Below are 27,910 nucleotides of genomic sequence, written 5' to 3'. Positions count from 1 at the left end.
ACGAGAGGGTGCCGCCTCTGAAGTGTACGTCATCATATGACAAGTTAATCGAGGAATTGCGGAATGTTTCTTCTTGCTCAATAAATATCAACTATATTTAAATATTGTCCTGAAAGTTTTCAAGTATCGTCGCGTGTTGGCATATTTCTTTATTCTGCATTAGGCAATATAATATTACCATTTGTTTAACTGTTCGTCGCCAGGTGGTAATTAATCCACGCGTTAAAAATTGTAACCACTAGAATTAAAGGGAATAGCTACACCACCATTAGTTGTGCGGAAATTTTGAAAGTTGGTTCTTTATTCTATGATGTCGCACAGTTATCGGACGGTTCCCTTTGACAGACGATAATCACGCCGAAACTCGTATGTCAGCTCTGAAAACGCGTCTAGCACCTCCAGTCGTTGACGGGCCCGGGAGAGCAACCTGAAGGAAAGAATGAGTGGCGCCGCCATGTTTTCATGCTTATGTAATCGTACCTTAGAGCTAACGCACGCGCCACCTAGGTCGCAAGCAAGCCGCCAAGCCACAGCAACGGAACCCAAAGCAGACTAGCTCTTCGCCGGTTCCACTCATGGCCGACGACGGGTTCGCTTTGAAAATGATTGACAGATGCGTGACGTGTTCAAAATTTGCGGTACCGCCCCGCTGTCTCTGACGCAACCACAATTCCGACCAATCACGTGAGGGCAAGCCAACCGGCTCGCTTTCCGAACCATTATAAGATTCCGCCTCTGAACCGCTTTTCGCCCGATGCTTCACGACCTATTTGGATCGACCTTGGTACCTCCTTTGGTATCGCTGCCCGGTCGCCTCTGCATACGCAGCTGCATCCGTGTAGTACGTATTGTACCTAGGGTTATTAGAGTACATCGATTGAATAAGTTGTGCGCGTGCTTTGTGCCTTTCCTTGTAGTACTCGGGATGCATGTTCTTGGGAATTGGAGCTTCTGTAATTTATAAATATAAGAAACTGAAGATGCATAGCCAGCGCTACATTTGTTACTTTCGAGTAACGAGAGTTCAGTTGTACGAATCGTACTGGCGGTGGGCTGGAAACGCTGCAAACACGACAGTTCTACTCTGCGCGGCCCGAGCGCGTCCGCCTTGAAAGCCATCTGCGGCGGGGGCAGAGTCCTCCCTGTGCTATGTTTTCGCGACTTGATTCGCGTTGATGCGAGCGGCGGCACATTCGCTCGCTGCTGCGGTCGCACTTACTACAGCGTTCTGAAAGCTAGTTTCCGGTCATCGAGTGAGATGCGTTCATGTTTGCTTGTGCGCGCGTGACACCATGCTTGTTAATTTAGTAAGTATGCAGATTTTTTATTAATACTGTAAGCCTTGACAGGATCTTACATTTGCTTCCGAGAAACAAGCGTTCAGTTGTACGAATCGTACTCACTGGCTTTACAAGATTATACGGTCGGTAAAACTACTATCCTTGCTTCGTACAGCTGTCCACTAATTTGTTATCGCAATCGATGCTTCGGCTCTCGGGCGAAACGGCGACATTTGTATCCATATACGCTGCTCGCGTGATTTGGATAAAGCTCCCAAAGCGCTTTTACGCGTCTTCTGAAGCTTTGGCCAAAGCTTGGTGTCGTCCACCACGTCAGCGTGTACGATATCTCCCGAAACAGGTTTCCCGAGCCACAACGGGCGTCATGTACACCCGTGAGCAAAAGTATACGGACCACAGGGTCGCCGAAAAAAGTGAATTTCTTCGTAATTAGCAAGCATAAACTGGAATTGATGAGTACTGCAGTCCTCAATTTCAAGTTGTATTCATAGTCAGAGGGAAAAAAAAAAGGGCTTTTTCGCGCAACCTCTGGTCCGTATACTTTTGCTAACGGGTGTACATCACGGAGGCAAGCAATGGACGCGTCACCACGTGATCAGACATGGCAGCGCCCACGGGATCACCGCGGAAAAGGTCTGTAACCTCCGTGGCCAGTTTCCGACCAGGCCTCTCGACCAAGATGCAATGAAATTAATCAAGACTCAAATCATAGACCAAGATACGAGAGACGTGCGGGGAATTCTCGGGCTTGACCTAGAGAAGGCCTTCGACAACATATCACACCGACATATTCTAGAATCCATCTCGGATCTTAACTTAGGACAAGACTTTCACGGTTATGTAAGATCATTCTTGGAGAACCGCAAAGCCACGTTAAAGCTTGGAGACTACAAATCAGAAGGGTATTCACTCGGACCCAAAGGCACGCCTCAGGGAGCAGTGCTATCACCCTTGTTGTTCAACCTAGCCCTCAGGCAACTGTCGGTACCCCTGTCGGGAATCGAAAGAGTTCACCACACGATATACGCCGATGACATCACTATCTGGTGCACCGGCGGCAGCGAAGGGCAAGTGGATTCGAGCCTACAAGAAGCAGTCGACCGTACTGAAACCTTCCTCGATGGCACAGGCCTACGATGCTCGACAACCAAGTCTGAACTACATCTCTGCAGACCGGTCCGCAAAGGTCCTAAACCCAGGGGTTGGAAGCCCCTGGACGAAGTTGGCATAGAACTACACACCAAAAGCGGGGCGAGCATTCCTAGGGTCGACACCCTAAAGGTGCTGGGAATGTTCATCGAGTCTACCGGAAGTAACATCACGACGCTCAGAAAAATCACGACCAAGACGGAGTGCATGATTGGGTTAATAGAATCTCCAACAAGAGGAGCGGTCTAAAGGAGGGCAATCTCCTACGGCTATTCCACGCATTCTTAACGCACATAATTTACGTGGCTGCAATGCACAAGTGGTACGCTTCTGAAAGGCACAAGCTGGTCACGCTCATCCGTAAAAGAATCAAAAAAGTGATAGGAGTACCAATAAACGCCAGCACGGACCGCCTTCAACTAGGTGTGCATAATACACTCGATGAAATCATCGAAGCTCAGGAAACGGCTCAAGTATCACGACTCTCTAGCACCCCTGCGGGGAGGGAGATTCTCGCGGTCTTAGGAATCGGCTCCACTGTAGCGATGGAACGCACATGTGAAATGTCAGATTACCTACGGGACAACATTACGGTTGCTCCTTTTCCCAAAAACGTGCATCCACAACACAATGCGAGCAGGCGCAAAGCTAAGGCTGTGGCATTGCTCCGGAGGATAAAAGCCTCGCCTCGCCTCACACGGTCACTTTCATTGACGCAGCCCAGTACGAGCACACATGGGACTGCGTCGCAACGGTAGTCAATCACGACGGGCACGTCACTTGTGCGGCCTCTATCAGAGACAGCACCCCGGCTAGGGCAGAGCAGGCTGCGATCGCTCTTGCCCTTCTCGACGATGAGAGAGCTGAAATATTTACTGACTCGAGAGTGGCGGTTCGGGCATTTGCCTCTGGTGCCATCGCCGAGGAAGCTCATCGAATTCTCAAAGGCAAAGTCATCCAGCCACATACAATCACGTGGTTCCCGGCCCATCTCGAACCCCAACTCGACTCCCTCCGCAACCTCAATGACATCGCACACGTCCAAGCGCGCGAACCATCCGCGCTGACGCCACTGCAAGTCGAGGCTCCGTCGATTCTACTCGTCGAGTTCCGTGACACACTCTCCACCTTCAACGAGGTTACCAAACACTACTACCTTGGTAGAAGACTATACCCTCCCCCACACGGGGCACTAATCAGACCTCAAGCTGTCACACTACGCATGCTTCAGATGGGATCATATCCCAACCTGAATTTATTTCACATCAATCCAGACTGCCCTAGCTGCGGACAATGTAGTACTTTGGACCACATGCACTGGGGATGCCCCTTGTTACAGAGGGGCCCGCATCGATGCACTGCAGAGGAGTGGAGCTCCGACAAGTCACGCCAATTTTGGGCTGTCCAGAGAGCCCACGATGCGGCGCTGGAGCTTGGTCTCCCCGTCCCGACGTGGGTGCGGCCCGCGGCTTCGTCGCCTCCCTAAGAGGGGGCAACGGAGCTTCTCAGGACCTCCATTAAAGTTCTTGTGTCTGTCCGTGGCCAGTGGACTCGTGGGGGCACCCCGCGGCGGCCGCGGTATCTACGCTGCGTAGCAGACCGCAGGTACGAGTAGCAGCCGCGTATGGGAATCCGCTTTATTACGAAATAAAGCATCCAGGTAAAGAGTGAGGAGCAGGCTTGTTTGAAAAGAGAGCGTTTGAGAAAAAGGAGACTTCGCGCTCCGCTTGCGAGCTCCACGCACCGCGTACGACAGCAAACCTTTGCTGAGATGTTCACAGCAGCGTGCGTTTTACATGTATGTGAATAAGGAACTCGGAGCTGACTCAGAGCGAAAGCTCTTCAGCAATGCGCCGGAGTAAGCAAACATACCCCTCCTTGACCGCTTTTTAGGTCACGTGACGGTAGTGTGGTTTACTGTTACCGTCAAGTGGTGCCACCATTAGAACAAAATTAAAAATATAAACGTTTGTTTAGTTAAATAAAAGCGTGCTCGTTTCCGTCAATGTGACGCGCGATCTTCTTTCCCACCACAATTCAAAGACTTGTTCTGAGCGATAGACAAAAAGCTCCCAACTGTACGCAAAATACTTATAATGCAAGAACTTTCTCAAACTAGTAGAGTCATTTTGCTGCTCAAATGGCCATGCTTACTGCATTTTTAGGAACTAGTAATACACAGGCTTTGGCAACATGTCCTGCATCAAAGCACAGAACAATAAACCACGTTCGCGATTTTCTGCTAATGCAGTCGAAATTGTAAGCAGGCAGATTAGCTGTAATCATCTCAGCATGAAGGCAGTTTTCTCGACGGTTGGAGTTTCCACGGTCTACTTGAGCCATCGTCACGTGCCCCCACTACGGACATCCATTATGGGGTTTTACGTGCCAAAACCACTATCAGATCATGAGGCACATCGTAATGGGGGACTTCGGATTAATTTGGACCACCTGGGGTTCTTGAACGTGCCACTATGGACAACACGCCAACAGATGTGCGTCCAGCAGTGGGGCTTGGAGCTAAGTACATAAGCGGGCCAGGTATAAGTTTCCTAAAATTAAGGCTTGCATGGTTCCCGTGTCAGCTTCGACGGGAGCCAGCATGGAAATCGGGGTTCCCACTAAACTTCGTCCTTATGGCTTCAAGCAGTATTACCCATCGATCATTTTCAACCATACTGAGGTAAAGGAGGAGAGTGTTTGGAGGCTAGTTGATAAGACAAACTGTGCTAGGGACGAGACACTGAACGGGGCGAACGCAGAATAAATCAGCCTGCGTTGGTCCTGTTTTCTTCTACTTGTGTCTCGTCCCTAGCGCAGTTAAATTCCCAAATAACGTATTGAGGTAGTATAAATGCAAGGATATGCAATGATTACCGTGTGTCCACAAATTCATTGCTTTCTGCATTTAGGAAATGCGATTACGTGCAACTTTAGACCAATAAAGGCAGAGAAAGCGTATTAAGGCCACAAGATTGCACAAATCATTCCCATGGTAGCTGAACGATTCCAGTTCCCAATTCCTATGGAATCGCACAGTTTTCCTGCCTTCACACCCATTTGAAGAATCCGCTCGCGTAACAGCGCCAGGTTCTTAACAGCGCCGCAATGAACAGACAGAATCGTTTATAGAAATCTAGCTTGCACAGAGCTCCTTTATTTTTCGCTGCAGCGTTACCACGGGACGCCTCCGCCTGGGACCGCGCACAGGCCGCCGTGACGCCCTCTCCCCCACGTACAGGGGGCGTCGCCGTCTAGACCTCGCACTACGGGCGTTATTGTGCAAGGCGAGGGGCCCGGCGGCAGCAGCACCAAGGGCGTCTAGAGTGACTATGTACAAGGATAGAGGTTCACGGCCATGTTCGGAGACAACCCCGGGAGAAAACAGCGAAACGGGGCGCGCACCACCACACACGCACGGCACCAGTCCTTCCGCCCGGCTCTTCCACATTTGGGCGCCCGGGTGGAGTCACGGCATTCATTGCCTACCCCGCCCACACTTAAGCAACCACGGGCACAGCACCGCCTCCTAGAGGCGCCCTCCACTCCACAGAGGGGGAAAACTTGAGCACGAGCGCCACAGCAGTTCGCCGACAGGCACACCACATGCACACAGTTAAAAGGAACCAATTGATATCGCACCCACCTCGCGCACACTGAAAGGGCCCCGCCACAAAAGATGGTGACCGCTATTCACTTGGGCTACGCCAGGGGGACCAGCGTAGTACCCACCCAAGCACGCACACACGCGCACACACAAACAAACGGGCCGAGACACACAACTGCCCCACATCTCTGGCGATTTAAACTTAAACAACAATAACAAAATGTGCCAAACGAGCGTGCTAACATTTGACGCTGTTCGCAAACTACAATTCCAAACATGTCTACCCCATCCACACATTGACTCGCATCTACTACGCTGCTACAGGAAACGGTAAGGGGACCGGCGGCAGATTTTGATACCCCTCTTCTTCGTCATGGCTTTATCATATATATATATTTATGTATGTATGTATATATATATATATATTTATATATATATATCAGGTGTATGTATAGCTTGTGTCCTCTTTTATTTATGTATATATATATATGTATAGTTCCCCTCGCCCTGCAATCTTCCCGCCGACCACATAGTTCCACGAAAAAACAAACAAAATGGAACTAACTGCGGCGGGGCGCGCAGCCGGTGCCACAGCCCGAGAACACGCAACAGGATAGAACAGAACAGACACACAACAAATGAACGGGCGGAGCAATGTGCGTGGTCTTCCGTGGGGCGGGGGTGCGAGTGCCTGCCTCCCTCTACTGGGCCTGGTACTGTTGCATAGGGTAGGCGCCAATCATGCCCGGTTGCTGCAGGCCCTGCGCCATGGGCGTCTGCGCGGCCGCCACTTGCGGCTGGCCGGGCAGGCCCTGCCACGCCATCTGCATGCCCACGCTCCTGCAAAACAAAAACAAACAAGAGCCTGGTGATGCATATGCCTAGCCAAGCCACAATGCCAGCACAGAAAGAACACTGGCGGCTTGTGATGTCTGCAGAGTCTTTCTGGGCAATGCTGTGAAAACTAGGCCGAAAGAATGCCTATTTGTAGTACTTATGTTATTCCCATACACACTTGTGCGCATCTTTTTGCCGCCGTTTGGAAGCACAGCCAGCACAACACGGTCGCCGAAATCTACCGAAAAGCGCTGGGCTTGCAAGCTGCTGAACCAAGCATGTTCACTACGCTCATTCAGGGACCGTGCTGCTAAAGGCGTCGCAGTGCCATTCGTTGATTCTGGTGCGCTCTTTTACGAGGACTTAGCAGTGCTGCTGCAGGTGCGCCAAGAGAGGGCTTTCGTTAGTACATCAGCGCAATAACAACGGCAGGCCAGCACTCAATGAGCAGTAACCTTGCCTAAGCATCCTTATTGTTTCTGCACTGATAATCCAATCGACTCCTTCGAACCCTAGCGTTTCCGGAAGCTGGGCGAGTACCTGCGCATTCCATTACAATGGAATGAGTCGACGCAAGCGTCAGTCTGTTGCCTGTATGTATTTGTCCTCAGGCAGTCAGCTCGGGCCTGAAAAAAAAGTCACAGGCCTGCACAGGGCAAGAGTAGCTTGAATTTCGGCACCACGCACAACAAGGTCTTCGCGGCAAAGTGTCTTCGCCTCGATTTTGACAAGAATGATCTGAACTGTCCGCCCGGCGTTGGCGGCGAGCTGCGGCTTCTAATGCTCTCTGCACAGCAGTCTGCTGAGCCACGATGATACCTGGTTGTAGCCGCCCACGTAGCTCTACGATTCCCTTCTTCAGCAGCGGTTCGTACCTTGTGAGGAGACGCCATAATGTGTACCGAAGAGGTACCCAGAATACGTGGCGCACATCTAACATCGGGATAGCATTGATTGCGCGCCTCATCTGAATCGCATCGTGTCTGAATCACATCTCGTCGCACGCGGCAGTTGCAGGCACGTTAACTAGATGGCGCCACCATAGTGGCGGAGGCTCGGGTCGTCTGCGCCTGCCTATGCACGCAGGTGCAGAGGTGCATATAAAGGGAATTTTTCTTCTGCGTGATAGCAAGCGCTTGCGTGGCTCAGTGGTAGTAAAGTATCCGACTCCCACGCAGCAACCCTGGGTTCGATCCCGGCGGAGAGAGGGTACTTCCACGTCACCCACAGAGTAATCGGAGTGTCTAGACCATGTAGTAGAATACGGGCTGATCATTTTTAAGTTCTATGGAATTTTTAAAAATTGCCTGTTCGAGATAACTCGTCCTTGAGTGTATTCATTACTTACACGAGAAATCAAAACAAATATTCAACTAATTCACTAAAATTCACTGACATAATTACTGAACATGTTGCAATTCACGAATTGTAGCCAGTACGTTTGCAAGCCGTATCCACTTAGAATGAATTTCCAGAATGATACCAGTTTGGAGATATGTGCCATCATACTTACCGTAAAGATACACTATTGTTCCATTTACTTTTTTTTAACAAAACACACTTTTACGCATTGAGCAAAAGTAACTGGAACGCCCATGTATTTCATCCCATACTTTGAGAAATATCTCTAAAGTGGTGTAATCCTCGAAATTCATTTCAGGTGGATACGTCTGGCAAACTCTCCAACTACAATTCGTAACTAGCGATAAGTGGCATAAATGATGAATTAAGAGGTTAATAAATTTTCGTTAATTAGTTGAATATGTGTTTTGATTTCTCGTGATGATAATGTCTGCCTCTTAGAATAATCCAGCTCAATGACAGGAACTATGCTACCTGCCACCAGGTGACTTTTAAAAATTCCCTAAAACTTAAGGCACCCACCAAGCTCTCTGCTTCTGCTCACCTCCTTCATCTCCCCACTTTCTTTCTTCCCTAGCTGCTGACGGATTTATTGGCATTCCCTTTGAAACGAGACAGCGACAAATAGTTACCTAGTCTGCTTGATTTATTTGGGTATGTCTTACATGCTTTTCATTCTAGCATTTTTGTATACATCTCCTTAACGTTTCTTTATCTTCCTCAAAACTTCTCTACCTACCTTGAACTGCTACCTATGCCTCTCTCTCTATGCCTGTAACGGATCCGGTAGTATAAATTTCTTCTCTGCCTCTTTCCCACCAATAATCTAAAACGTCTCTTGCTTATCTCGACTGCTGACCGGGTGATGCTTCCGTCCACTTTAAGTTCAAGCGCTTCTGGAAGGTGTAGGTTACCTTGGCACCAAATATTCGCGCTGTGCAGCGGTCAAATCGAGAAATGAACGTGTCGCTTTCAGCTATCAAAATATCAAGTGTTCGGATGGCGCACTTACGCTGATGTCGCAGCTTGTAGCGGTATATCATAACGGCGCGTTTTCCGACTGCAACGAGTAAAGATAGGATCAGCCGATTTGCAAGAGTGAAAAAGTTTGTGTAACCGAAGTTATCCATTGCTGTAATACTAGCGGCTATAAAGGCAATAACAGCGCACTGTTTGGGCGAAGCAGTAGCGGCATATTGGCTTCTGATGGTGCTTGCCGGCACGAATCAAAATTTCCAGCATGAATCAAGTGTGCCGATGTTCCTGAAGGCATTAAATTAGTGCCCTTACTAACTTTTGGATGTTGCTGCCACCAGTCGTTGTATTTAGTGTGTGGTCGACACACCTGAAAACTTAGCGTGCCGGCTAAAGCGTGTGACGGTGCAGGCCGAAACATGCTGGAGATTGAAGTTTATCAACAAAGATCCTAAAATACGCTCAAGTACACAACGCTATACATCAGATTTTCTCTCCATGATAGACTGAATGCACACAGACACGAGGCCAATTTAAAACTTTTCTTTTTTTTTATAAACAAATGTACCTTTACTGAAAGCATACCAACGTTAAAATCGGCATGTTTAACAGCCACTACCATGACACTGGTACTTAGATAAGTAATTTTTATGCATTTAAAAGCAACTAAGTATTCCGCGAACTTAGGCAGGGAACAAGCGGTACTCACTAGCATGCACACACAGCGCCACGCAGGCAACAACGAAAATGTGCGCACAGGCAACAAACAAGTTAGTCAAACAACTATGCCTTGCTAAAAGCCACACCGCGCACGGGCCGCTGCAGACTATGCAGCTCTGGCTACTAGTTTCCGAGCCACCGTCCTGTAGTAACCGAACATACGCATGCAGCATTGTGCATGCAAGTTTCAGGAGCCCAATTTTAAGGGGACACTAAAGGGATACGCTAAGTCAACGTGCACTGTGAAAATACCATTTCAAATACGTCGTCCACAGAAAAATGGGACAGATGGGGTCGCACTCCTCTAGCGCAATTCAAATCGCCCGCCACGAGCGAGGCGATGGATACCGAATACGTCACCAGCTTCTACTGCCGTCGGTGAGAGAAACGGCGCTACGATTTTTTACGTAAAACGCGAAAGCACCAAGAAACCGAGCCAGGACCTCCTGCATCCCAAGATTACGGCATATTAAAGCTATATCTAGTGCGATCTAGTTAAAACGTAGGCCTCATGATAATATTTATAAGGACAATAGAAATTTGTTGCTAATATTTTCTGCGATGTTGTGGTTGCCCTGCACCGCGACATCACAGGGTCCGCGTGCCAACAAAACGAGTGAAACGTGAGAGCGGGAAAACCCGTGTCGATTAGTTTTTTTCCAGGACTCCCAAGTAGAACACTTTCTTCCGTCTTAGAATGGAATGGAATGAGTGGCCAAATACTAGTGACACACGAGGTGTTACATCATTGGGCAAGAACCAGAATGTCCGGTTGGAATCTCAAATAATCTCGTATATTTACCTCAATATCTCGCTTACTGAAGCTTTGGTCTTGAGCGTTCCCAAGCATCAACGTATCAATCTAGCTTGACTTAATATTTGCCCTTACTGCACCTTCAACTCACAACTACTAAAATGTATGTCATACAAATCATTCACAATATATTGTTTATGACCGCGTCAGTTTTATTTTCTCATCGGCGGTATACCGACTGCCTGGTCGCGTTGGTAACCCACCTGGATGTCTGAGGCACACCTTCCCTTCAACCTTACAAAGTCAAAAGGAAAAATGTGGGGTTTCACAAGCCAAAACCACAGTCCGATAATGAGGCAAGCCGTAGAGGTGTGGGGGGCTCCGGATTAATTTTGAAGACCTGGGGTTCTTTAATGTGCACCTAAATCTAAGTACACGAGCGTCATTTCACCATTGTCGAAATGCGGCCGCTCAACATACCCAAGTTCAGGCTTCGGCTCTTTTAAAATACAATGTAGTTATTCTTTACCAATATGCAGAATAAACTAAAACCAACTAGGCCCAGGCAGACGCGGTTACTATATCACAAAGAGCTGGCGCGGGAAGCGGCGTCTCATCTCTCACGGTAAAAGTTTCTCTTTTGGCAACTGCAGCTCGGACAGCTTTTCTCTTTAAAGGGGCCATGAAACAATTTTCAACCTAATCATAGAATGACCTCAAGTCTTACGAATCTCGTGCTGCAATAATTTGTTATCCTCACACAATAAGTGAAGTATCGATACCCTGCTTTCTCTCTCCATCTGCACTGGCACACTGGAAGCTACACAGCGGAGAAGAAGGCAAAGCTAAAGTCCCTATAGACCTACACCACGGCGCTACGTCACGAAAATGCGGTGGCGCTGTCGTCGGAATTTAGTTTCGCTTGGTAGGCACTCCGCCGCCCCGAGCCGCCGCCCATGTCGCGCCTACTACAGCAGCCGCTGGGTTTCGCGGGTGGTTGTGTGGTTCCATCTGTGAGGTCTTTATTCTATGATTTTACAATGAAAGAAACGCAGTACGTGGACGAGCTGAGTTGCGTCGAAATACGCAAGAGACTAAAGTTTTCATAGGTTTCCTGTTGATGAAAACCGTCGCAAGCAATGGGCCGCCGCGGTAAAAAGCGAAAGTTGGATTATGATACCAGATCATCCATATTGCGCAATACATTTCGTAACCGTTAAGCTTCTCTTTTATTTTGATTGGCGTGCATTAGCCGATCTTAGGATCATATACGATCTTAGGATCGTTATTAGCGTGCCATTATAATTGCTTGCCGCACTGTGGGAAAGCTAGATTAGGATTAGCCTTGAATGTAGGTGGAGCGAGCAGATGCCCCACAAAACACGTCACATTCGAATTTGTTTTCATCTCAAAGAATTGAGCCCCCAGCAGTGTAAATATCCTATCACACGTTCACATACGCAGGCAGCAGGGTCACAGCTGCGTTTATTGCAGTGTGGAAGTCATAAACGCGCCTAAACGTGTCAGTTAATTTTCGAGCGCGAAACAAAATGTACAGTGTTAGTACAGAGTTGGAGCGATCGGACGGCCGCGTAAGACAGCTAGCTCACATAGCGCGGGCCTACACAGGCGGCGTCGCCGTAGAGCCGGTACCTCACCGGTCCCATCACCGAGGCGATCGCTTCTATCACCGCTCACGGCGACGTAGAAATCGGCTACAGCTTGTTCTTAACATGAAATAGCGCTTAATAGAAAAAAATATATTGAATTTGCGCGTGTTTCGTAAAGCAACGTCCCGTACTAAACCACTGGCGCGAACGGCATTTCGTCTCGCAGACGGGAACCAAGCATCAGCCGTCTCAACGAGGCGGCTCGGCTGGCTTGCAAGTACTACGTTTCGTTTGCTATTCGCACCAACGACACCAACAAAACCAATTCATTTAAGCCCACGTTAATCGTGTTGTCAAAAATAAGCGCACAATGATGAGCAGCAGGCCAGGTCGCAAGCGCTGTCGGCCGTCACTGCGGCGGTCAACGAGCTAGGCCTAGCGTCTCGTTCGGCCGTATCCCGATGGGGGCGAGATGCAAGAACGTGCACTGGGTGCACATTAAAGAACCTCATGTAGTCAAACTAAATCCGGCTCCCCCACTACTGTGTGCTTCATAATGAAATCGTGGTTTTAGCTCCCCCACCCCATTAAAAAAAGATGCGCCATCGGCGCGTGCAAGCGGTGCATGGCGGCGAACGTGGGCGGAGCTACGGTGGCTAGATTCCGTAGCGGAGCCAAACGTTGGGCGGAGTCTACGCGACATCGCTATAGGGCCTAAAATATATCGACGGTGCCTACCGCTGTTTACAAACATGGTGTAGGTCTATATAGTAAAAGTACCGCCATCTACTCTCTCTTCTGCCATCTCCTCTCCTAAAATGCTTGTTTTTTTTCTTTACTTTTTTCTTGCGAAAGCAAGTCGACTGTGGCACCCCTTGAAAGCCCCCGTTGAAGATTTCAGGCGGGGCGCGCGCTGCTGCCGCCGGCGACTGCGCAGAGCGACTTTCAACATGGCTCTGAGGCGAAAAAAAAAAAAAAAAAAAAAAAAAAAAAAAAATAAAGAAGTGAAAGCGCACGCTATCATCGTCCAATCAGAGATACAGGAGAGTGAGAAGCGGCATTGTTCAAAGGATGGCGGTACTTTTCCGAAGGTATAGGGACTTTAGGCAAAGCCTCAGTGTCTCAGCACCCCGGGGAGGCGGCGGTAGAGCGACGGTCAACATGGCTCCGAGGCGGGGGGGGGGGGGGGGGATATACAGTATAGACCACTTATAACGTAACCGCTTATAGTGCGGTCTTTTCAGACTCTCGTTAATTTTCCCATAGCCCTCCATGTATACACGTATCGCTTATAGTGCAGTTGCGGGAACCGAAATACCAGTTACAGTGCAGCTGCCTGGGAGTATGGAAGTCAGCGGGGACGGCAAACGCTCCCTTGAAACGGGCATCCCAAAGAGTGCTCGAGGAAGAAAGAGAGACGAAGTGGAGGAGAAGGGCACGTGGTGCAAACGAACAGCCAGTGAGGCTGAAACCAGAATCTTGAGTGCGAGTCGTGAAATATCACAGCGCACATAGCGAGCGAGGACCACGAAACTGCCAACGCTTGCTTCACAATAACGGCAGTAAACGAAACTTCAGGGAGCGGGCAGCGCCGGCGCGGCACCGCGAAGGGCGCACACGGAAACCGTGGAATGCGAGGGAGGAGCGCGGCAGGGAAGCGGATTTCGCCTCGGCAACTCCGCCGCTTTGGTGGCTCCCCTCGCCCTCCCTCGTAGCTCCCTCACTTTCGACTGTCACCGTGCGCGCCCGGCGCCGCTCCAGCCGTCCCGGCGCCAGCTCGATCCCCGAAGTTTCGTTTTCTGCCGTTATCGGGAAGCGGGCGTTTGCTGGCGTGGGCAGTTTCGTTGGCCGGCCTGGGACAGCACCGCTGCTTCCCTTTGCGCCGTAGCCGCAGCGTGCAAGGTCAACACGTAACTAGAAAGTAGAGGACGCATAAAGGACAAAGAAGGGTTCACTGCCATTTTCTATGCGTGGCTGAGACGTCGGCACTTAGACGCATGTTCCGGCGCAACGCAGAATCGGTGACCTTGTCATTTGAGAGAGGGTGAAATTTCCGCCGCATTTTTTTTTTCCATTTTTTTTTGTTACGTTCGCGCGCGAACATAAGCTTTTACTCTATGGCGGTGCCGGAGCAATGCCGGTCGGAGGCGCCGCCGGGTGATTTGGTTCGAATTAACGAGATTCGACTGTAAATCGAATGCACGCGTTCTAGTTGCCTTCCTCAACTTTCGCATACGAGTGGCGGCTCGGTGCACATGTCTTGCATATGTGCGGGCCTTGAAAATTGTTGCTTTGGTTATAGTGCGGTACCGCTTATAGTGCGGATATTCGCAACTCCGGTGACTTACGTTATAAGCGGTCTACACAGTAAAGAAGTGAAAGTGCGCGCTATCATCGTCCAATCAGAGATATAGGAGAGTTAGAAGCGGCATTGTTCAAAGGATGGCGGTACTTTTCCGAAGGTATAGGGACTTTAGGCAAAGCCTCAGTGTCTCTGCACCCTGTGGCGGCGGCGGTAGACTGCGCTACGCAGTGCAAAGATGAAATGATGTTTCTGTCTTACGAGATCGAAGCCGTATATATTTTTCATTTATTCAACTCAAAATTAGCAATTATGCATTACTGAGAATGTTCTCACGATCACGAAATCGGCCAAGAGCGTTGGTGGGCCACCTGCTTTTGATGACGACATTGCAGATGTGAGAACATGCGACTGCTCCCTGCTTTTGACATGAAATGGTAAATTCCCTGTGCATGCAGTGCAATAATATTTGGCTCACATGTGCAGAGGAAACTCGTAAATAGATTGGCAACATTTTTTGTACTATGTTCACAAAGTGTTTCACGGCCCCTTTAAGTGCACTTGTTTACCCCGATGGTGAGGAAAATTCGGAGGCGCGCTCTCGCGCATGATGCCACAGCGGAGACTGAGTTGTTCTGCTGCAACAACGGCACCACTGCTTGTTCGGCGCAAAGGGTTTTTCATTTTTTTTTCATTACATAGGTATCGGAAGATTGAAGAACATGCTAGCACTTAAAAATGCCCAGAAGGAGCTGCACGAGAACCAACCAACACGAGGTTGCCTGGCTCCCTTGACCTGCTGAAGTACCGCGGCTACACTTGACCGCCATTGCAGTAACCATTCTGCATCCCTGAACAGCTGCGAAACCTAATAGGTGCACATTTATTCTTGCTGAGTTCTTGAAGGTCACACTGAAATAATGTACTGTATTGACTCGCTATTTCGTCAGTTGCACGTGGGTAGCTAACGTTGGCATGATGTGCTGCTTCGCCATGGAGTGCGATATGGAAGCTACACGGCTGGTGTTAAGAAGAAGGCTGCTGACGAGATGAGGCGAGCAGCGACGTGAGTGCTGAAACGGAGTCACTTCATTCGTTTAACGACTCTACGCTCAGCTAGCGTCTGCAAATAATGGTTTTTTGCCGTTGCTGCTTGTGTAGAAATTACAAAGCTAAGTGCTGTTTGGAAGTAACGCTTTGTTCAAGCTTATAGCGGCTGGCGTGGGAACCCCAGATTTACAGCCACTTTATTTCTTATTTGTTTGCTTAGCACCTCCATTCTCTAGGAAAAGATTTCCTAAAATTATCACACTCACAAACTTTGCATCAAAAAAGCAGGCGCATTATGAGAGGTAAATACGGTACTCATATGTCGCTTAACCAAATTTTGCAAGGCTCACATCACTGAGGATGCTGCATTATTGCCATGACAACCGGTGCTCAACGGTCGTTGGTCACATTGCCGTCAGGCTATCGGTTCAATGGCCATGTGACACCGGTACTAGTCGCACCGTTTCACACAAGACAGCAAGCATACTATTCGATGTCAAATGTGTACACAAAGCGACTGCTCTCTGTGAAGATTTCAAGCTCTCATTCCTCTGAAGAGTTCTTGTGGTGAAAGCATGCGCTGCTATATTTCATAAAAAGGAAGACCGTGTTCCCCAGGCCTCATGTCGTGTCACTGGGAAACAGCTCCAACTGGCCATCACTACTGCATAACCCAAATCCATTCATTAAATATTCCACTTACACCGCAGTTATAGCGCCAAGTATTTCATGGTCAGAGTAGAAAATTATCAGCAAAATGATGAAATCACACATCTACAAATATTTGTCATTCTGGCCCCTTTGTCTGACTATTGTTTCACGCTTCCAGTTCTTGCTGGCCACAGCCATAAGTGTCTTTTTCTCGGCCAAAATGTTGCGCCGTGCCAGTTTTGCGAGCCGGATTCTCATTCCTGAAGCAGCATCAAACTAATTACTCAATAGCCTTGAACCCATAAAACCAAGTTAATAAACACTTCCCATTTGTAGAACAGCTGAAAACCCAAATTCCTAACAAAATGAATATTTGTGCATATTTTCAAAGTTATTTCCAAATCAACCTCGCGCGTCTCGCAAGTAAGCCAAGTATGAAGTTGGGGATAGAAGGAATGTTGATTTGATACTAAACTTGTCTGAATGCCAGTTGACATTATAGAGATGTTATGGCCTGGCATACCATTTGCTGACGTAGTGCAGAAATAAGGCTAGGTGTTCATACAAAAATTAGCACTGCGTTCCTTCTGGCTGCAATTGCAGTCTTTTATGACCTATCCACCTCATGACTCCCGGTAACAAGTACAAAATAGGTGCAGCGTGGAGGTTCAGCATAACTTTCCCTACAACTATTTACATACTGTAACCGAAAGCTGCATCCATTTCAGAGGGCCAGGAATATGCTTTAGTCGCGGCGTCACTTGATAAAAAACATGGTTTTCCGAGAATCTGCAAGGCGGATGAAGTATTACGGATCCGCCAGACCGTAAAGATATGGATTCGATCTCGGTACCAGGACGAATTTTTCTGCAACTGCGATGGTTTTTAAGATAGGGCTTTTTGTGCTACCCACGAGGCAGATGCCCTGGCATTTGAAATCGCAGTTTCATTCACAAGTTTCAGCAGCAGCATCTGTTCTGTGTCAAGTATATGAAAGAGGAGGCCCGATTTTGATGTAAACTACAGCAAATGCTTGCACAAGTTGCTTAGATGTTGTCCAATGTCATCAAGATGCTGACCCAGCTGCAAAAGCTAGTTGCAGAACGACCAGCTCCCTACTTTTACAGTTAAGCATTTCACATCCCATAAACATTCATGAGGTTTTCATGTGAAGCCTGCAGGCAACACAGATCTTATCTGCTCTTTAAACTACACCCATACGCACAACAAAAGAATGTCTTACAGACCACGTGCTGGACAGGGCATGCAGAGAAACACAATGGGGCAATTCCATATTCAAAGGTCTCGAATGTTATAAATGCAGCAATTTATTAAGTTTTTGAAAAGAAAAATGTCTGACTTCGGAAGAAATGTGTTATGCAATGAGTTATTTTGTGCACAGTATGGCAAAGGGAACTGCACCCCCAACCCGTTTGCGCTGGTATATGCAGTGCCTACTGGAGAACCACCACTTAATGTTAAGAAAAAAAAAAAGAAAAAAAGCAGAGGGTTAAAAAAAGCCCAACAAACAGATAACATGCAGTTGCAGAGCAAACTCAAGCTAGCATAGATATTGCAACAAAAGGCTGCACACTCGAGGTTGCAGATCAATAAAAACTGCAAAGTCTGTGCACTTGCCACACCCAGCAATATTGTCCTCATTGTCTAGTTGACACATTCCCAGCCAGGTTGACACAAATCCTTTTTGTTTCCACACAGCTCACTACAAGAGGTCCATTGGTTAAGCATCTTTCTTGACCCAGCGAGTAATTGGTGACCGTTGCTTCTTAAGGCATACTGAACAAAAAACTAAGCTAGCCACAAAATAATCTCGAAGAGTGCAATGTTTGATTCAGACCCGCTTTTTGTGAATACTAATTGTTATTCCAGGCACAAATTTTGTTTGCCTATATGCAATGCAGGACAGAGAACAGTGCTTGCTGCACATGTGCTGCAAGCCAACAAACAGCCTCCTGTACAGGACAGACAATTGCTCTAAGCACACAATTTGACACCAGGTGCATTTTGTGCCCACCCCAAAATGGCGGCACAGTCTTTGCATAAACAGCAATTTTTCTGTAACCTCTTCGGGTGGCAACTCTGTCGATGAATTCTCCTGTAGCACGAAACTGCCGTGTGGTCATTTTAGTGTACTGCAGTGTGCTTGCCGCTTGGATTATGAGAGTGATTCCCGCAGTGTATTTGCTTAACTCTATAGTTCAGAAGACGTCATATAACAGGCACACTTTTTAACTGAAGTAGGTATGATGAAACAGCGATGACTGCAGGAGTGGCGGTGCCCGTTTGTCTTCCACTGGCAGTGTCTGCAACGGGCATGGTGAATATTTGGTGGCTTAGGATCTTTTGCCGCGCAAACTTTGTCGTCGATCTTCACTCCACGGAGGCCGGCCGTAAGGCCACCATCTTTTCCTGCACATTCAGGTAAACCGGCTAAATAACTTGAGAGCCACGAAAAATGACTCTTATTATGTTACTTTGAGACTGCGTGCTTTTACTCAACTATGGCGACCTCAAAGAATGCTGTTTTTGTTTGAGGAGGTTTTCTTTGCGAGGACGAAGGAGCATAATTGAACTAAAAACACACTTGCCAAACATACATTTGCTGGCAAGCACACTGCAGGAAAAAAGGTGCAGCGACTCTCAACCCTTGTGGTGTAAGCGAAGGGCTTGCTAGAATCTTCACATGTTATGGTATCTGGGCAGTGCCCATTTTAAAAGTAAACTGTGCACACAAGTTGTACACATGAAGGACATCCTGGAGTGCACAAGGTTCCCAGGGGTCATCTACAGAGTCTCATGCAATGACTGCGATGCTGTCCGCTTTGACAAATCCAGGAATTCTAAACTACGTGCAAGACAACCTCAAAATGACATTGCGAAAGGACACAGTGTCTTAAATGCCCTATCCATGCACCACAAGACTGGACCTTCCATTGACTGGAACTCGACATCTGCAATCGCCACTGAAAAATGCCCATTGACATGCCGGCACCGTCAATAGTCACCTGCTCATACAAACCCCACAATAAACTGGACATGAGTCGATCTGCCTGACATTTATACATGCTCACTGCACAGTCTACTCTGTGCGCAAGCCACTGCCATAGCTTTTCATTGGCGTTATGAACGAGCCTGTATGGGGCCCCGAAATGATCACAACCAATACTTGGCGAGTGTATGTTTTAGTTCAATTTTGATGTCCACTCAGGAGTGCACTGTTGCTAATGAATTTTCGGACTACTGACTTGGAAACATTTAGCTTCTCGTAGGCTGAACGCTGGCATGTTTCCAGCCTAATGCTGGCAGCTGTCCAATGCCCACCACAACCAGGCCCAGCTCGTTGCATGTGAATGCCTCAGCAGTTAACAAGAGAGGCTGAAAATTACGAAATGTACTGTTACACATGCAAACGGCTGATCACCTCTGCGGTACAATGGCAGCTATTATCAGCCATAGTACTGGCTGATAATTTCAGTGCCATACACTGTCACAATACACAAGCAGTGCATAGGGATCAATCCACAGTTGACTTTGCAGCTCTCACTTGTGTGGACCAAGTAATGGTAGTAATCGCTAGTCAGAAAAGACAGGTTAGACATTTAAGATTTTATTTGCATTATATTGTGAAAAAAAAAAAAAAAAAAGCCGCAGCAAAACTTAGCAAGACCAGCAGCCGGGCTGCGCGGGCAGACAGATGCAGACCTGGCCTTGCCCCCATCCTAGATTTGTGGCTGCCCAATGGCCCATCTATGTGGCAAGTACTGTGCAGGTAACAGCATGCGAACCCATTCGCTCACTGGCAGCCAGCATTTGGCAAGGTGCCTTGCTACTTGCGTGTCCACGCTCTCGTCCAAGTAGGGCACAAGGAAACTTTACTGGCTCAGAAGCAGCACAGCACAGTTGATCTTTTCTTTACCAGATTGTCTAGCGTGATGGCTCAGGAGACAATATACACTGTGACATTCTTCTGCTGCACGAAGGCCGAGATTCCAGTGATGGCAGTCTCTTTCCACCACCTACCCGCACAGCACAATTTAAGTGGCATGCATGCACCTCTTAGGTGCATGCATGCCCCTGAATGCATGCATGAATGCCACAACGAGGACAAGGAGTCCTCGTTGGGCAATTCGGGTAGTCGGACAATGATTGAGAATGTGTAATACAAGCCTGGTGGCAGACAGTGGCTTCTTTTTTCGCTTCACATGCATTCACTTCAGCTGTCTTAGTGTAAAATGTGAGGTATCTAACTCATCATCCAGGTAGATGAATGTGCATTAAAACTGTCAGCAAGAACTCTTGTTCAGTGTGTGTGCACATATGTGAAACATGAATAAGGAAGAGTGGCATATTCATGTCTGTGCAACATGTGTCAATGGAAAAGTGTAAACTAGAGTGGTTGTCTATTTGCACAAACAAAGCGCTTCGTTGCTTAAACAGTCGAACCTCGGTATAACCAAGTGGCATCTAACACAAAAATACCTTGGTTTTATCCAATATTCGTTTACGCTTCTAATGCCGTTATATCATGTTTATGCGAAAGAAATGCAAGGATGATGCAAGCACAGGCCAGCACAGCATCTTCCGCAGATTTTGACAGTCCCTTGGTGGCAATGTGCGTCACGGGAACCATAACATAATTGCCTTGCACATAATCATGAGATCGGTGTGGTGACATGGGATGGCTTGCTAGGTACAGCCACTGACTCAATTTTTCGGACATGGAAGGGGCCGCATGCGGACCCAAATTCATTACTATGGCCATCAGTCTAGCCCGTGTGTGTCATCTCGCACTTGATCACTGATGATGACCTTCCCCCCACGGCTTGAAGCCAGCCACACCGCCACCCTCGGAAATTTTTGTCAGTCATACTGCCCAGCCCACATGCTGCAGTCAGTGGCCAAAGTTGCAGTTTGCTGCTGGGCCCATGCGGTGGCAACTTTGTTCACATCCACCATGTTTGCAGCATTGCGTATGCGGCTGAAAATGAGCGGCACCCCGTGTGGCATCGCTTGCCATTACACAGATTCTCGGGTCAAGTGGTGGTGCCACAGAGAAATATGAACATGTGCGAAGGTCTGAAAAATCGAGCATATGACAAGTCGGGTGGCGACTAATGTTTTTGCTAACAGAAAACATAATTTGAGCTACGTGCTACAAATATGATTCACTGTTATAGTGAATCATGTCATGGAGGCAACATGTCACATCCTGCATTATTCTTTGTTATAGCAGGCAAATACTCTAGTGAAATAATAAAATAAATTCTACACAGTAGAACCCTGCTGACATGTTTTTCACAAAGAAAAAAAAAAAGGTTTGAGTTGGGAAACGAAAGAGCTGTAAAACCAGAAAAATTGAAAAATGACAGTGGTAAACTGCACACAATTTTATTGCAATGTCAGCGCTTAAAAAAAAGTGGAGCATTACCTACTGCATTTTTTTCATGCCAGATGAGCACGGCAATTTCATGATAAAGGCGCAACCGCATGCACGTGACTGTCGAGTGACAGGTTTTGCCGTCACGGAGGGCGATCTGTCGCAGTCGCTTGTTGCGTCGCCGGTTTTTGTCCAGCCAGAAAATATTGTTTGTCGCCTGCAAGTCATTGCGGCACGACATCCGGTGGGCACAGTGACTACGCAACAATGTGGCAGCAACCAATCTGCCCGCTTCGATCCGAGTTCGCTTTTGCAACTTGCTCTCTGCTATAACAGCAAAAAATAAATAGTAAAATCGGTCATCGCTTCGTGTTATCTCATGCTTAGGACAAAGTATCGGCGCTCTGTTGTCGTTATTATTGAGCTCGGTTGTTTGTTTTGACGCTGTTAGGCCTGAGACGCCACCGAGAGCTGCAAAATTGATTTAAGTTTTGCCCACCAGATAGCGCCACGGCATGGGGCAGATTTTCACTGAGGATGCTAGCATATCAAAGCTAGTTTGAGATTTATTTAAGAGGGCACGATAGTATTTATTTGCACAACGATGAAAGTTTGTCGCTACTATGCGTGATGTCACATACATGCAGTTGCTCCATGGCACGACGCGACAGGGTCTGCCTGTCGCGTCGCTTGTCGCTCGAAAATTGTGTGCATGCGACTGCGCCTTAACTTGCAGTGCAGTGTGCCTCTAATCACTTGATCTGATATACCGTACTTACCACTTAGCAGATTCTAATGCGACCCCAACCCAAATTTAGTGGGTTTAAAGTAAGAAAATAAAAGTGCAGTTGATGTAACATGCCCCAAATTTATGAAAGAAATATATAGCTCTGTCACCATCTTGTGATGACTGTAAGCTGTTGCCAACACCACTAATGCAGTTTTAGTATCGTATCCGATTTTAAAGACCAGGCAATTTTCAGACCCACTTCCTTGGGAAAAAAGAAGTGTGCGCATAAAGCCCTAGCCACAACTGGAGGAAATATGCACATTGCACGCAGCGTGCTTCCAGCAGTAAAACGCTGCTGCTGAAGTGCGGCCACACTGACTGGCAGTGCGCGGCTATGGCAATCACATGCCCGCATGAAAATCTTGCTGCTCAAAAGAGCGGCAAGAGTGTAGGTGCGAGATGTAGCACGTTTTTTTCTTTGTCTGCAGACAGATTGGTGCCATGTATAAGTTCGTTGTTGCCAGATGACGGCGTCACTGCCACTGTTATCATAACAGCGTTGATGTGCTTCCTTCCACTGCGGAGTCTCCGCGTTCAAAAGTGTGTTCAAAAGAAAAGGAGTACTGGATGTTGCTTTCAAGTGTTTGTATTCAGGGTCCGTCTTGTCATACAGAATCGGATATGGTGCACTGTCTCCAAAAACTATTCTATTGGGACGTCTCGGTTTACAATCATAATTGTAGAAACAATCACAAACCACGATTACCAAACCAAGCTAACAAAAACAAGCCCGAATGAGAGCTGACGCGAGCAGACGATAGTGTGAAGCGAGTCGTCAGTCAGGCTGACACCAGACGCGAGTGCGAATCGAGTGGTCGGGTGGGTCCACATGATACCAGTTTCCCCCTCGCAAGTCACCGAAGGGGCCGCCACTCTCACCAACCTCCTCTGTTCACGGCACGAGGCATGCCGATCCCTCCTGCAGCAAGAAAACCTGCTGCACGGCAGCTTCTGCGGTGTGCGTTTTGCCGCTGGCACCGCTCAGTGCGAGTTTTTCTTCTAGTGTGATCGAAGCTTTAGATTCAGGTAAATATAGTATGTAGAGGTAGGCTTCAGCACTGCTGTCCTACCCCTCAACTTTGCCACTGTTGCAGGCATTGACACACTCACAGTTTCCTCGATGGTTAAAACCTCTGAGGTGAACACTGTTATCCACAGCAACATATTCTTTTTATGTGATCTCGTTTGCACTAACAGTTTACAAGACCGTGTCGAGTTCGTCGCAGTCCACTAAGTCTCCAACGGCTTCTGCAGTGCAATCTGTGCCACCAAAACACTTTGTCAAGCCGTCTTTAACTGTAGCTGCAGTGACAGCGCTCCATGCCGTGGCTAAATAATTAGTAGAATCCAAGATTGGGATGCCTGCCGGTTGGTCCACATTGGCCAGGGACCGCTTCACAATGCACTTTCTATAGAAGTATCTCCCATTTTTGATGACGGCATCCTAGGGCCAAAGGTGGCTTGTCGTGTTAGCCGGGAGACACTCTACCTTGATATTTTGCAGCTATGTTATGCCTTTCAGATGCGTGGGGCAGTTGTCCAGAAAAAGAACTACAGTTGAACCTCGTAATAACAAAATCAGTGGGGAATGCGGAAAAAAAAAAAAAAAAAACGTGTTCGCGAGAGTTTTGTTGTTGCGAAATGATAGCACAAATAGGGAATGTGTCGCAGAACTAAACTTTACTGTCAAAATTCCGTCAGCCTACTTTGGCAAGCTTTGCTTGAGGATATAGAACCGCATTGCCAACAGCACAATGTGCGCCCCATGCTTTGAGCAGCAGTGGTAGAACTGCCGTGGAGCAGTATTCTCCGTCGATCACTTTCAAGGATACGATAATTTTTGCAAGATTTTGAGTAACTTGGCTCCGGACGCGGAGCAACAGCGCTCCACGCATGCAGCAGCGTTTCTCCAGCGCACGTAGTCGCCGGTAGATGCCAATGCGCCCAGTGCTGAGCGCGAAAGTGATCATATCTTGTATCCTCAAAGGCGATCAATTGAGATTAGGGCCCCCTCGCGCAAATCTACGGTGCCGAATCCGCACACGATGCCTGTCGGGTGGCACCGAAACCAGCGCTCTCAAAGCAAGGGACGCGTATTACTGTACGATCGCTCAATCACGGCCCAATGCATGGCAATCCATGCTGCTGCTGTCACCACCAGCACCAGATTTGTTTAATTTTGCTGCACTTTCTGACCAAGCCGCACATTATGAGGAGTGCAAGAACAGTCATTGCATGCCAGTAGCAACGTGCATGCTACTTCAAACGGGAGATCAAAAACAAGATGGTGGCCATGACGTGTTTCTGGTGCACGCAATCGCTTTCTACGCTTGGTTGTTTTTGTAAACAAAAAATGGCGGCTCCCATGCAAGCATAACGTGGTGGCATTTTAGGCAACTTTAGTGCAAAGCAAACGCATTTGAGCACATTTTGGAGCCTGCTAGCCTTGCGTGAGTAGGTAATATCCAGGATTATGTTCCGGCAATTTTCATTGATGCGGGATTGTAGTTCAGTGACATTTTGTTGTCGATAGGTACCAAATGCACTGAATTCTATGGGTGTTCGCCGGGAATACAAAAATATTTCGCTTGTCGCAGATTTCGACTGCACTCTTCTCTGCCTTGCCACTCCATCTTCCAAGTGGACTTATGCCAAAAACTCCTCAAAAATATTGATGAGTAAAATCACAAAAATAAAAGCCCACAGGTCACACATAAGCCACATAGAGCCTTTCCATAGGGCAGTGGTGCAACAGACAAAATAGGATTTGGAGCAATTTTTGGAGCAGGAAAATCTTGCTTTTGGAGCAAGAAAATCCAAATTTGGAGCAGTTTAGCAGTTTCACAAAGAACGCTCACTCGTAAAACGCCCTAAAATTGACCCTGCATAATAGACAGTTTTAGTTTAGCGTTAGCGTAATAGCGGGGTTACGGGAAATAGCGTTACCGTTCCGCAAACAAACTTTGCAGAAAGAGAGTTTTAGTATAGCGTGATAGCGTAGTTTCCGTGCGGGACGCTATTCCATTACGCTTTGAATTTCGCATACACAGGGCACCTAATTCTATGTGTGTGTGCGTCCGGAAAGTACGATAGGCAGCGCAATGGAAGCCAGGAGCGCATTGTATTTTTACTTCACATGTCCGTCGATCTGCAACGAAACAGACAAGCACTACAAGCTGTCTACCCTAGACTCCGACATCCTCCCATCTCAGAGGCCATATGCCGTCGTCGCGCCTATCTTCCGACTTTAGCGACAGATGGCGCTCGCATCTCAGAAAAAAAAATTTCTCTCGTTAGGCTTAGGCGCGTTCGAAACGAGAAGCGATCTCGAAAATTCCTCAAGATTAGCCATAACACTCTCTCGGTGAAGCGGCATGAGACTAAGCAAAAGCCGTTTACGCAGTCATTTGCTACGAACGAAGTGAATTCTACAAAAACAACGCCAAATTCAGTTCGAAGCGGGCGACCGGGACCGCCGCCATGTTTTACGTACACTACGTACACCACGCTAACACGGTAACGTTAACTCTGAGAAATAGCGTGCGCACGGTAAACGGTATGGGTCGGTTAGCGTTCTGCGCATGCGCACTTCGATCCCGCTATTCCGGTACGCCCGCTATTCCGGTAACCACGCTAAACTAAAACTGTCTAATAAACGTGCCCAACTTGGCATTGGATTTCTGGGGGAAAAGTGCGTTCATTACATGAGTATATACGGTAATTAATTCTATACGGTAATATACGATAATACGACAGGGTAATTGGAGATCGCAGGGAGAGGCCTTCGTCCTGCAGTGGACATAAATACAAGCTGATGATGATGATACGGTAATTCACATTAGCAGCGTAGGTGAGGGCAGGGGCGCGATCGGAGATCATTGTTCAGAGTGCACGTTCAGTTTCGCCGTGTGCGGTTGACCTAGGTCACGCCCGGTGAAAGTAAACGCGCGCTCTAAACAACATCGATCGCGCCCCAGCAGTGCACTGCATGCAACTTTTCCCGCCAAACATGTGAAAAGTACGCATGCATTTCTTCGCGAGTGGTTCCCAGTCGTATCATGCAGTAGTCATGCGGTAGTCGAATCATGCAGCGACTGTTTGACAATCTTTTGGCATTTCGGCAGTGTACAAATAAAATCGGCACAGCTTCATTACAACGCCATGCCTGCTGCCGCGTGGAACCGAACCCTTGCTAGTTTTGTGCATTGCGTCGTCTACAAAGCTCACACCATCAGTGCCGGGTCGCTTGCTGTACCGTACAAGCGAGTTTCCCGTGGAGTATTCGTACCCGCTCTGCTCGTGACCGCGTGCACGGATACGGCGAGGATCTTGTCGAGTCAACACGGCAATGACTAACTGCTTTCATTACTGCAAACAACGCGCACTCCGTGTCTCCGCGAGATCACACTGCAACCAGCAGCAAAAATATTCTTTGGCGCCCACCACAAAACACGCCAACGTTACCCACCGTAACGTCTCGTCTGGGCATATGTAGAGTGTACTAGAATGGGGGAGTGGGTCCAGCGGACGCCTTAGCAAACGCCGAAGGTGAAGGGTCTCTGACGTGACAAGCATCCCGCCGGTGAGCGGGGCCGCTACCTGGATTTTCAATTTAAAAAAAATGCCTCAGCGCAGAGCCCTCGTTGGACTCACTCCCCCAATCTAGTACACTCTAGCATATGTTTGGATCTTGTCTGCGCTACTGGATCGGACTGGATTGGATTGCGATGTCCAAGCTGCAGGTTGCCAACCTGCAGCTTGGACATCGGCTTGGACATCGGCAGAGGCCAAGCTGCAGCTTTGGCCTCTGTTTTCTGCTAAAAGTAGCATAACCGAGAAATTTCGCGGCTGGTCGGGCGTTTTGGCGCAGCATGGCGCAATTTCAACATATATCACTTTTTTGGCGCAGCTCAGCGCAAAAATACGAAATTGTATCAAAATGGCGCAATTGGCGCAGCTGTTGCACCCCTGATAGGGCCAACAGTAATATTCTCGTTCACTTTCGCGTGCACTAGCACCGAATACGTAGGCGTCTATGGGCAACACCTTATCTTGCACTGTGCAAAGACAGCATGCTTGACACGGAGCCAAGACTATTGATCCTAATACAATATTTGAAGCCAGAGCATAACTGGTTCCAGATACCAAAGCTTATACGGCTACCTTTTGTAGCATAATAAATTCCAGACAATTTTACTCAGAAAACCAAAACTGAACTGTGGAAGAACGCACTGTCACACATTTCAGCAGATGTCCATGAGTGATGTGGCATTTACGCCTCACCGTCGCATGAGCATGAAGCGAGCCTCCTTATGAAGCCATACTCTCACTGAAGCGCTATGGGGTCGCATGCTGGCTTCTTTAGGGCGCAGCGCTGACTGATTGCACCTTTTCAAGAGTGCCG

At 48.0% G+C, this 27,910-nt stretch overlaps 1 protein-coding gene across 6 annotated transcripts in view; it reads right to left on the bottom strand.

The window, feature by feature from the left end:
* Nucleotides 1-5,572: 5,572 nt before the first annotated feature.
* LOC119456614 (cytotoxic granule associated RNA binding protein TIA1-like) overlaps nucleotides 5,573-27,910 on the bottom strand; it is a 139,352-nt gene continuing 117,014 nt past the window's right edge. For 4 of the 6 annotated variants that reach the window (XM_037718443.2, XM_037718449.2, XM_049664905.1 and 1 more), the window contains exon 10: nucleotides 5,573-6,897. In XM_037718443.2, coding sequence (XP_037574371.1) covers nucleotides 6,759-6,897 — 139 coding nt within the window. In that variant the 3' untranslated portion in view covers nucleotides 5,573-6,758. Of the gene's footprint in view, nucleotides 6,898-9,249; nucleotides 9,317-18,552; nucleotides 18,749-27,910 lie in introns of those variants that run through there. The other 2 variants (XM_049664918.1, XM_049664912.1) reach the window with 2 other exon arrangements.

The sequence above is a fragment of the Dermacentor silvarum genome, chromosome 1 (assembly GCF_013339745.2).
Source record: "Dermacentor silvarum isolate Dsil-2018 chromosome 1, BIME_Dsil_1.4, whole genome shotgun sequence".
NCBI lineage: Eukaryota > Metazoa > Arthropoda > Arachnida > Ixodida > Ixodidae > Dermacentor > Dermacentor silvarum.
The sequence above is the reverse complement of the archived record's forward strand: the minus strand, read 5'-3'. Positions and strand labels throughout refer to the sequence as shown.